The following is a 12,395-nucleotide window of genomic DNA, read 5'->3' as shown; positions in this document are numbered from 1 at the left end:
AGTCACTGTGGCTGTCACTATGCAAAAGATCAGCCCACACCGTGAGCTTAAGAGTGTCACATCTTAAGATCTACTCCTGTTACTCTATTTTTGTTACAGAGTGAAAGAACAAGATAAAAGTTAAAAAAAATCAAACAAGCTTCTCAAAGCCAGCACTTTTCTCAAGTATTCCTAATTTCAGTAAATAAGAAGCCTCTTATATTAGATTTAAGCACTCTCCACCCTTAACAAACTCTGTGCGGACTTGCTTATTACTACGCAGCATACATGATGTTAACTACCACTAGAGCTCCTTCCCAAAATACAATTGGGAAGACTAAAGAAAAGAATCAGTATTCTGAAATAACATGTTTCTGCCTAAATTTGTCTCATACCATCCCAAGGAGAAAATGCCTTCAACAAAAATGGTATGAAATACGAGAACAAAATATACATCACTTCAAAAGTAATGCCTTCCATTCATTTCCATGGAAACTACAATAGATACAAAGAGCACAACAGGACTTTTTGATATAGCTAATTCTCAGCTACTGAACACTATTTTTCAATATAGCCACCACCACTAGCTATACATTTTCACCATATTATCATCTCTGTATTGAGATAGATAATTCCTATTACACCCCCTTCGCCTCACAGAGCACGTTTATAGCCTTCAAAACCAAAAGTGGTGAATGCCAATTAAGAAAAACAACCTCAAAACTCTTTCCCTTCTATTTTCTTCTCTGAAAAATTTTAAGATATTCTCACATAAAAACACTAAGCAAATGATGGTGGGCTGTGTCTACTGTCACTTTCATTGCCTGCGCTCCTGCTAAAGCTAATGGAGCCAACCAGAACTACTTCTAAGACAAGATTCCTGTTCATGGCAGAAGTGGCTTAAATTTTACTAGAATCACAAACACACAACTAGAAGAACAGCCTGGGACTTCAAAGCACAGACTTCATTCTCCACAGGGACATTAAATGTGTTGAGACTTCTCATTGGAAGCTCCATTTTAGCAGTATCAAAGCTGGAATGAATGTCAGAGGGATCAAAACAGCAACAAGCAGTGAAGTTTTTATATTTCAAAAAGGCACAAGCCTGCAGAGAAAAAAACAGCAGAAATCATAAATGTGTTTCTGTAACTTTTTATCCAGCAGTTGTTTAGCATTACTAGAAATCACAGAATTATAGAACTGCTCAGGTTGGAAAAGACCTTAAAGATCATCAAAAAGTCCAACTGCAACCTGACCTCACTACCCTAACTCTAACAGCCCTCTGCTAAACCATGTTCCTGAGCACCACATCCAAATGGTTTTTAAACACGTTCAGGGATGGTGACTCACCAGCTCTCTGGACAGCCTGTTCCAGTGCTTAACAACCCTTTCCGTAAAGAAGTTTTCCCTGATATCCAACTTAAACCTCCCCTGGTGCAACTTGAGGCCATTTCCCCTTATTCTGTCACCGGTGAGAAGAGACCAACTCTGCTTTCGCTGCAATCACCTCTCGGGTATTTGAAGAGAGCAATAAAGTCTCCCCTCAACCTCCTCTTACCCAGACTAAGCAGCCCCAGTTCCTTCGGTACCATGCCAGGGTTGTTTGTGTAATTGCATTTTCCTTCATGCTTTGTGTTGGTCAGGTGGTTTTAATTTCAACATTATAATGCAAAGCAATTTGCACATCACCTTATATAGTGCACCAAGACTATACTGCAGTGGAATGCTTAAAAGAAAGCAAAGTATTAGGGCTCCTAAATGAAACAGGTTAGTGAATTTGATTCTCTTTTAATTTTGAACTTGTAGTGTCAACTGCTCTGGCATGAAGCATTCCACCAATTTCTGCCACCATGGACTTGATGCATCATGTCCTGGAAACACTGCCTACTCAGTGTACTGTAAGACTTTACAGCTGTGACTCGCAAAGAAATCCCTATTTAAATCATATTGACTTTTTTCCTCTATTTTTTTTTTTAAACAGTTGCAATTATGGTCTATTTTATATTTGTAAGTATGAGTAAAATGATTATGTTTTGTACTAGGCTATAATTTACATAATTGCATTCCTGTAAAATTTGAATTTATATTTCATTTAGCAACAGACCACAATAAAAGGCTTCTCTCTGAGAATCCAGTTCTGTGTGTCAATTTAAAGTTTAATTTTAGAGTGTTTTCTATGTCACAGTATTTTAAGGGCAGAGGAAAGCTGTCACTGTGTAAGAGACTTTTAATCAACTCTGGACTTTTGCTCAAACTAACTACCATTATTAATTGTTCCTAAAGTAGTGCAAGAGGAAAAAGCATGATTAAGTGGAACTTAAACTGCCTTGCTATTAAGGATTAAACAGAAAAGCATTTTAAAGCCATACATTGAAAGCCATCGTGACAGAAGGCATGTGTCATAGTCCACAAGTTTCCAAAATATACCAGGCTGTACTCACTAGTCTTATGAAATTTCGAGGGACTATTATTTCTGCTTCTTAACATTGACATTTATATGCAAATAAAATTTTTGACTACAAGTCACACTTGAAATTGCATTTGTTATGCAGTTGCTCACCTGAACAATTTTAAAACCTGCCTTTTTAATATATCATTTTAACATTCCAGCCGTTACTGTCAGGAAGGGAAGAAAATGCAGAGATGCTATGATATTTTTGCAGTCTATTGAGAGCACTGATACACAACATCACTCCTTTCAGAGTTGGAGGGTTACAAAATGGAATGTGATGATTGAGAGTGAAAACTGGCATATAGCAGACTGTCAGAAGGGCTACATTAAACACAGTGCACAGACTACCTCAAGTCAAACAACCTCACCACAGCATTTTGGAGATTTAAAAAAAACTTCTGGATGCACTGTACCGTTTTTCCTATCAGATATGCACAAACTTAGGAACAGTTTAACATGGATTTTCTAACCTCTCCTGGGACTTTCATGATTGAAGAGAATGCCATTCACAGCAAAGAGATTGTAGGCCTCTCTGAAGTTCACCACAATCCAATAGGCATACAGTTTTGCTGCACCTACAAAAATAATTGGAGAAGATGTTACACATAACCGTTCCGCTTGTGCACTGCTTGGACGCACACACACATCTCTCTTGCATGCAGGGTGATGGCCACATTTCAACAATTCAATTAGAATTCAGTTCATTCCCTAGATGTGTCACATTTCATAGGGAAAAAATATCCAGGCCAATAAACAGCAGCTGAACGAGAAAATACTCCATTTTTGCACAGCCCCAGGATAGACCAGGAAGGGTTAGGGCACTCTCTCACTTGTTTTCTTACGCACGCTCAAGCATAGCAATTTTTCTTTTACAATACAATTAACGCAGCCAGAGCGTGTGAAATATGCCACTGTGGTGACCTCAGCTAATAAAAAAAAAATGACTTTAGAGGAATAAAAGCAAAAATCTGCTGTCTTAACACTCAAATTGATTTGAAACTTTATCACCAACGTCTTCCATGCACAATGCTTAAATAAGTGTTTCAAATTTAATGCGAGGTCATGAAGGAAGAAACGAGCTCTTGGGAGTTTTTCATTAGGGCAACAAAAAGTATGAAACCTTATCACTCCAGTGCTATCTTACAATTCTTAGTGAAGGAAGAGCCAACCCTCCCCCTCCTCTCTAAAAGAGCTCTCTAATTCTGATCTGAATGAACACAGTCTTGAGAAGTGAGATGGTAATTTCCAACCCCCGGGCAATGGCAGCAAATACTTTTAATATAGTAATTCATAAAGGTATGCCTCTCAACATGTCTAGTCACTTTTGCTCTATCGTCATTCTAATCTCACACCCAAATGACTTCAGCCCTGAGACATGAGAAGAGAGAACAGACATACAGACACTACTGACACACACGCATCAGCAAGCCTTACCATAAGGAGATCTTGGGTAAAAAGGGGTGGTCTCCTTCTGTGGGATTTCTTGCACTTTTCCAAAAAGTTCACTGGTGGAGGCTTGGTAGAACTTCACAGAATTGATAAGGCCACAGGTCTTAATAGCATCTAGGAGCCGTAAAGTGCCAACTCCATCAACATCAGCAGTATACTCTGCTAGGTCAAAAGAAATCTTGGGAGAGAAGGAAATAAAAAAGATACCAGTTTTACTAAGAGAATCAGAACATGCAGCAATCAGACACATTTAACCAAGCAAAGTCATACACCACTTGTCACAAATCATCTAGACACTTCTGTACAAAGTTGGTGCTCAGTTTACAAAAGTACTCTCAAAGGATTTCTAAGAATAAACAAGAAGTTCCACAAATAGCAGAATCAAAAGACTGGTGTTCCCTGATCTCTCTCTCTGGATTACTTTCCCATGTGAAGTAAGGGGTAAGCCTACCCTATAGTGGGAGCATTATCAGGCACTCTCTCATCTCCACAGCTGCCAATTTTCACAATATTCACTTGGACTTACTATCTTTGACACACTCAAGTTAGTTAAAAACGGCCTAAATATAGTTTAAAAATTATGTAAGATAACATGATACAAGCATAAACATTTATTTTAGAAATAAGCAACCTTAAACAACATTCAAAGTTTTGCAATTTAAACACACTCTAAACTGAAGAGAAGATTGGAAATATCCGTTCTCAAGTGACATTCCCAGCCTCACCTGGCTAAGGAGTATCACAGAATCACAGAATCACCCGGGTTGGAAGGGACCCCAAGGATCATGTAGTTCCAACCCCCCTGCCTAGCAGGGCCACCAACATACATATTCAGATCAGGTTGCCCAGGACCCCGTCCAACCTGGCCTTAAACACGTCCAAGGACGGGGCATCCACAACCTCCCTGGGCAGCCCGTTCCAGGGCCTAACCACTCTCCTAGTAAAGAACTTTCCCCTAACATCCAACCTAAATCTTCCCTCCTTCAACTTAAAACCATTTCCCCTAGTCCTGCTGTCGTCAGCCCTTTTGAAGAGTTTCCTCCCCTCCTGGGTGTAGGTTCCCTTCAGGTATTGATAGGCTGCAATGAGGTCACCCCGCAGCCTTCTCTTCTCCAGGCTGAACAAGCCCAACTCCCTCAGCCTGTCCTCATAGGGGAGGTGCTCCAGCCCCCTGATCATCTTAGTCGCCCTCCTCTGGACCCTTTCCAAAATCTCTATGTCTTTCTTGTACTGAGGGCTCCACACCTGGACACAGTACTCCAGGTGGGGCCTCACAAGAGCCGAGTAGAGAGGGACAATCACCTCCCTGTCCCTGCTGGCCACCCCTCTCCTGATGGAGCCCAGGATCCCATTTGCCTTTCGAGCTGCCAGAGCGCACTGCTGGCTCATGTTCAGTCTCTCGTCCATCAGGACCCCCAGGTCCTTCTCTGCTGAGCTGCTCTCAAGGACCACTCCTCCCAGCCTGTACAGGTGCCTGGGGTTCTTCCGGCCCAAATGCAAAACCTTGCACTTTGCCGTGTTGAACCTCATCAGGTTCACCCGAGCCCAGCCCTCCAGCCTGTCGAGGTCCCTCTGAATGGCATCCCTTCCTTCCACCGTATCAACCGCACCACTCAGCTTGGTGTCGTCAGCAAACTTGCTGAGGGTGCACTCAATTCCCTCATCGATGTCATTAATAAAGATGTTAAAGAGCACCGGTCCCAAGACAGACCCTTGGGGGACACCACTTGTTACCGGCCTCCACCTGGACATAGAGCCATTGACCACCACCCTCTGTCTGCGGCCTTTCAATCAATTGCTTATCCATCGGGTCGTCCACCCATCAAATCCACTTCCCTCCAATTTGGAGATGAGGATGTGGTGGGGGACCATGTCAAAGGCCTTGCTCAGGTCCAGGTAAATGACATCGGTCGCCTTCCCTTCGTCCACCAATGCCGTCACTCCATCATAGAAGGCCACAAGATTAGTTAGGCATGACCTTCCTTTGGTGAAGCCGTGCTGGCTGTCTCGGATCACATGCTCATTCTTTATGTGACCGAGCATGTTGTCCAGGAGGATCTGTTCCATGATCTTCCCAGGCACGGAGGTGAGACTCACCGGCCTGTAGTTCCCTGAGTATCAAGTGTGACTTTTGCACAGGGGCAGGTGGATGATGAAGTGGGAGAGCAAAAGGCAGAGATATCCAAATAAAAGCTGGCATCTCCTCTATCCTTCAAAATTTGGTAATAGGTTTGTGGGCACAGCTCTCCTTTTTCTTCCTGCCTCAGTAGTTCTGCTACTTTCATGATGACCTTGATTGCAGCATAGGCCAGCCACAAGACAGTACTTTCATTCACATCATCTCTCCAGCCTAGCATTTTGCCTCTACACGCTGTTGTTTTTTTTTAAACAAACAAACAATCACAGCAAACTGAAACATTCCCTGTTTGTACCATCAACCTCAAAAGAAAAAAAAAATAAATCAAAAGGGAATGGACCATTAGAATGATCTCCACCATCACTATGAGCGAAGGAAAAATTGCCTAAGTGCTCCTATTGCTGATGACTGCCTTTCAGGAACAAGGTCTACAGCAATAGCAGTGTTACAGCCTCTTTACATGACCCTGTCCAGAGCTTAGCAAGACCTACCAAAAACACACAGTAACCAAACTGTTGTCACTTCTTTAGCATTCTGTGGCAGGTTAGTTATGAGTGGAGCAGAAGGTAAATGACCCTCACTGATGAGCTGAGCTAGCCCAGAGAAAGTGATGGGAAACAACAGTTGCCAGGCATGTTTTTAGTCTCTCTGCAGATTCAGACACACAGCCAAGTATTCACTTCTCCTGTCAAGCTGCTTCCTCTGTTCCATAATCATTACAGGCTTACATTACAGTTCCTTACTTGTTAGCCTGGTATAGCCCAGCTGAAACTGTATATTGGTAGACTTAGAAGTGTGCTGAGCTTCTCATTTGTTATTTTTTAAATTTGTTTGCTACAAAGATAACAGACAAAGCCTCTCAGCTTCACTATTAGAGTAACTCTTGAGAATACATCTCAATGAATAGCTGATAGAATCACAGAATCCTTAGATTTGGTAGGGACCTCTGAAGGCCATCTAGTCCAACTTCCCTGCAATGAACAGGGACACAACAGCCTGATCAGGCTTCCCAGGGCCTTATCTAGCCTTGCCTTGAAAATGCTCTAATGAGCATAAATTATCATATTCACCATATGGCTAGCAACTTCATGTATTCTCAGTGGCTTTTCATTGCTCTAAAAGAAAAGGCAGAACACTGATTTTGGCAGAATCAAGAATTTAACCATATTAACATATTCTTCCAAACAAATAACCTGATAAAACAGCCCTCTACAATGCAAACTTTGCTTGCATATTCCACCGACATGAGTAAATGGTGCATGTCAGGTGGGTTTAAATGAGAAACTCCAGACTATAAAACCTCTTCACTAAAGTGAACAAAGAGCCTGCAGTAGCACTACCAGGGGCTGCTCTTGCTGGCTGATCGGAGACCAGTTTCACAAGACATGCCTTTCCCTACTGCCTGAAGAATGACCTCAATGTTCACCTAGAAAAATCACTCCCTCGGGTGTGAGGTAATTCTGTCTCCATGCTGGCCCGGCCTGAGTGTTCTTGAACAGAAACCGACAGCTCTGTGTGGGTTTGGTGTTTTTGTAATGTCGACTATTGTTCACCAGGGACGGGACTCAGACCACTAAACTCACTTCGTTTTGGAGCACAGGTTGGACTAAAACGGCATTCGAGAAAATGAAAAATGGTTTTACTCACTAAAAACTCCAACTCCAAAAGCACAGGGCTGTTAAAGACATTTTGAGCAGTGTCACTTCACACTAGAATTGGATTCTAATTCAACGTTAAGACCATAAAAAAGTTTTATAAAACTAGTTATAAATGAAGCAGGACAGAGTAAGAAAAGTGCTAAGCTATCCATTACCACATTCTTTCTTCTTCTGAACATGTTATTTTCTGCAAGACCCATAGGAATGCTGAAGTTAAAGAAAATAATAATGAAGGGATCTCATTAAGAGGGACATGCAAAAGAGATGTGGATCTGCTTGTACAACATACAAGAGGTCAGGGCTAGCAAAACAGAAACAAACTACAGCATCAGATTCTATAAACACTACTCAGAAATAATCTTTGCTTGTGCATTTAGCTCGGTGGGATTACCTGATAGAGTACAAACTTCATGGTGGTTTCTAAGGGCAGAAGCATAAAGGTTACAATCAGCCCATGGTTTCTGAAAAGTTAAATATTTCCCTAGTGGAAAAAATAGCGTAAGTAATTCTAACAGATTAGAGTTTTCACACAATTTAATTTATAACAACTATCTTAAGAGTCTGAATTAGGAAGCTGATCTCCCTGTACACCACCAATGACGGTGGAAAGATAGAGGAGAAAGTTTGAGAAAGTTTTCTTCATCATGCTTTGGAAAAATTATATATGTGTTAGTTTTTAACTTAGTTAAGTGAGATGCTCCATCCTAGCCTCAAAAATCCCAAACAGCATTTGTCACCTGCACAGGGGAAGCAGTGTGCCCAGTAATTTTTCTGAAGGCAGCAGCAGGATGTTGTAATGACTGGAATAGCAAAAAGAAATGCCTTTGCCTGGATGAAATTAAAAACTGAAAGTTTTCTCATCAAAGAGTCTGGAAGGCATAAATCCAATACTCCTTTGTCTTCTCCGGACAGACTTTCTGTCAAAAGGAAAGCAACATACCAAGAAAACTGACGCTGTCTACTTGGAAGGTTTGAGTGAACTTGGAACTCCTTTCCCACAGTGCTTATGGAACTCTCATAGCCAACCTCCGGATACATTGTGAACCTATACACTGAAGACATGTCTCCTTATTCCATTCAATAAACAGTGATAGCATTATCATTAAAAGAGGACAGAACAAAATGGAGATACTAATATTCTTGGTTAAAAGTAGTTCAGTTCCAAGTTTTCAGGCTCTGAATACCTTGCAGCATTGGCTCAAAGAATATTAAAAAGGAATCAGGACTTTTATATGCTGTCTTTAGCTCATCTGAATTTCACTGCTGGACTAATCTCTAATTGTGGAACAACTCAAATACATTCTTAGGCAAGCGTAAGTTCCCACAGCAAAGCTTACTCATAGGATAATAAAATTTTCTTGAGAAAAGCATAGAGTCATTAGTTACAACATTCCTGGAAACACAGGACACAATATGAATACCCTTAATACTATACTGTGTCTCTTCAATAATACAGCTCCAAGAATGACAGTGAGTTTTGTGAATCAGTCCCTCTATTTTGAATTCAAACTCTTTTTCCCACTTCTTTCTTCATAATTGTCAGATTCAATCACTACATGAGATCCAAATTTAATAAAGCAATGTTTTAAATATGATGTTTCCCAACTGATCATTCAAAACCAAGCTTAGCAAGGTCTTTAACAAGATTTAAAAGCTTATTGAAAACTATCTAAATGAAAACATATGGGACTTGCCCTCCCCAAGAACACATTCCTACCATGTCTATGAGTACTGTACACAAGCTGCAGATTTAATAACACTTGCTTCTGAGCAGTGCATCATCAACAGTGGTGATATTCCAAAAATAAATATGAATTTCTGTTTTGTCACTTTGAAATATTGAAAGGATGGACTGCAATCATACCACTTATTAGCCTTCCACCAAAAAAAGGTATGAACTAGCAGAACATGCTCTAAAAGAGAAAAAAACAACAATTTGAAATTTCATCTCCTTCTTACAGTATCCTCAGTTTAAGGATATGGAATTTAGCTGGCTGGCATTATAAAAGGAAAGCTTACATGAAGTCCCAGAAGGAAACAGGATAATAGAAGTGTAAACTATGTATTATTCCTTCACTGTAAAAGCAAAGGTGATTAACGTAAGTATAACATTAGATTAAGCATCTTTGTTCTCTTGAAAAACCTTTAAGTAGTTTTCTTTAGATTTATCAGAGCAGAAGATGTGTCAGGTCTCTTTAAGCACTGCCAAAGGTTTACACCTGAGAAACAAATTAGAGAGAAGAAAAACTGCTCAGAAATGTTTCAAGCCTCACGTTTCACAGCAGTTACTTTTTTGTATTTTTACAAATCAATTCTATTTGCTTTGAATATTCAGTGTGCCTTCCACTGCCAATAAAAACCAGTGGGATCACTTATATCATCTCAATAAACAAACTGCTCAACTCCTAGGAACAGGCATTTAAAGCATAACATTCCAACTGTTAAATCTAATACGGAGTATGGGCCAAGCATTCCTGCAAAGTCCTAACACCACAAAAGAAAAGTCCTAGGGATTTTAGGAAATCCAGAGAATTTGGGTGGAGGTGGGAGGTGTCGAGGGGGATGGGAAAGAACCTACACACCTACAGTAACATAGGGTAATCTTCTAGAACATGACAATTCCTCTTGCCTCCAATGGCTTAACTCAGAATGAATGCTTAATGCATTGCCTTCTCACCCAATAAAAGTAGTAGTTGAAAGATACCAAAATCCCCCAGCCCCACAACTATGGTTTTTGTAATAAAAAACACCATTCTATAGCTGTGTTGTTTATTGTTGTGTTCTTGATATATCAAAGCCCTATTAAACTTCTTAACTAAATAGAAATAAACTGAAAAAATGACTGAAAACTTGAATAAAATAAGTATGTTTTAGTAGATATATCTTCTTTCCTATTTCCTTCCCTGTTCTCCATTACTAAAGAAGATAAAATCAAGTGATCTGCACAAAATGAACGTAAGCAGAGAATTAACAAGAGACCCTGAAGGAAGAATTATTAATATTTATTAATCAGTTCATATTTTCCAAGGAAACAAGGTTTCTTCATCAAGTAACCCCAGAGTGCTCTTCGTTACACATAAAAAAGAACAGTTTGAATGCAATTTAGTCCATTGTATCAAACACATACATGTTTTTGCACCTGCAAAAAAGGCACAAAGGAGGGGGGAAAGCTCACTCATGGCTTCCCCACCATCCATTTCTCCAGGTGTATAGAGATCAACTCATCTTGAAGTGTGTGAGGAGAAAGGGATGGAAGGACACCAAAGACTCCTACATCAGAAAAAAAAATTACTCAGCATACCAGCAGCAAAACCATGCATCATCTTTCCTTACGTCCCAAAGAGCCCAGCCCTGTAGAATCTGAAAGCTGCTACCATCTTCCAGCACCATGAGCACTTAGAAGTTTCATGCACAGCTAAGCTATGCTGCTCTTGCCCACACAAAATGCAGCAAGAATACTGGCAGAGTGCCTGCAGTCCCCAGCTATAGAGCTGAACTACCGTGCAGTGCACCCTTCCACAGGCAGCAATTTTCTCTGCAGATGAAATACTCAAAGGATTTTAGCAAGAGGTCCCTGACGCAACTTCTAATGGCACGGCCTGGGAAAGTTTTCCTTAGAACTCTCCTCCTGATTCATTTCAAGTTCTTGATGCAAACTTCCTAAAGTAATATTTATAGAGAAATAGCTTGGCATTATTATAATGGTTTTATTTTTTCCAGCTACTAGCTTTTTTTGGTGGGGGGAAAAAAGAGAAAGAAACAAATCAACCCAAAGCAGAGAAAAGGCATGGGAAATACTACCTGATTAACTGAAGTTTTATTTATCGAAGTAGCAGGGGTTGATAGCTGGATTCATTACTCAGTTCCTATGCTAAGTGGATCCTCAACACTCCCTGGAAAACTGCAGGTGCAGTTGTAAATCCAGCTCACAAGGTCAACACATTCACCTTTGCATTTATAGCAGCTTCACCAACAGATGCCTGATCGCTGAAGTCCAGTTGTTGATTATTTTTAAATTTCAGTGCTACAGTCTTTAACTGGAATATTCATCCCCTTTGAGATCCACTGTGACAAAACAAAGTGCCCATTCCACACAATTGCTTTGGTCGCTGTCTGTTGACTGAAGGATGTCTTTTGGGACAGATCTCTGAAAAGAGCTAACCTGTAAATTGCTTCTTCTTCTTAAGAGAATATAACAGTCTGGATTAAAAGACAGTTGCGTAGAGTGAGGCCAGAAGAAAATGGACATGAGTTGCAAGACAAAAAAATCATAATTACATACCAGGAAAAAAAAAGTTCACAGTATGAGCACCCTAATACTAAATTAGGCTGTCCAAAAAACAGGCTGTGGCATTTCCACCCTTGGAGATATGCAAAATTCCATCAAACACGGCCCTGAACTACCTACTGTAAGTTTCCCCTGCTTTATGGAAAAAGTCAGTGACGCTCAAGAGATTGCTCCTAACTGAATTATGTCACAGTTTTAACAAAAGAGGGAGATGGTATTGCATCAGCGTGTTTCAGTATTCAGATAGCACCATCCAATGAGCAGAAATTTGCTGTGGTATGTGAGGTTGAGGTTGATTTTGTACAGAATTAACCATATGTACCAGCAGGAGTAGAGAACTGTTCATAGCAAGTTCTAGAGGCACACAGTCCAGCTTGCTATTCATCAGATCGCCTTCACAGAGAAGAGCTTCAGATACTGGAATGCTCAGAT

General features: G+C 40.5%; 1 protein-coding gene across 2 annotated transcripts in view; it reads right to left on the bottom strand.

Moving 5' to 3' along the window:
* Positions 1-12,395, bottom strand: part of GMDS (GDP-mannose 4,6-dehydratase) — a 389,475-nt gene that overhangs the window by 243,896 nt on the left and 133,184 nt on the right. For both annotated transcript variants that reach the window (XM_048939102.1, XM_048939103.1), the window contains exons 5-6: positions 3,866-4,058; positions 2,902-3,006 (exon numbers count right to left, since the gene is read on the bottom strand). In XM_048939102.1, the coding sequence (XP_048795059.1) occupies positions 2,902-3,006; positions 3,866-4,058 (298 nt within the window). The remainder of the gene's footprint in view (positions 1-2,901; positions 3,007-3,865; positions 4,059-12,395) is intronic.

This window comes from Lagopus muta, chromosome 3 (assembly GCF_023343835.1).
Source record: "Lagopus muta isolate bLagMut1 chromosome 3, bLagMut1 primary, whole genome shotgun sequence".
NCBI lineage: Eukaryota > Metazoa > Chordata > Aves > Galliformes > Phasianidae > Lagopus > Lagopus muta.
This window is presented reverse-complemented; position numbering and strand designations above follow the sequence as displayed.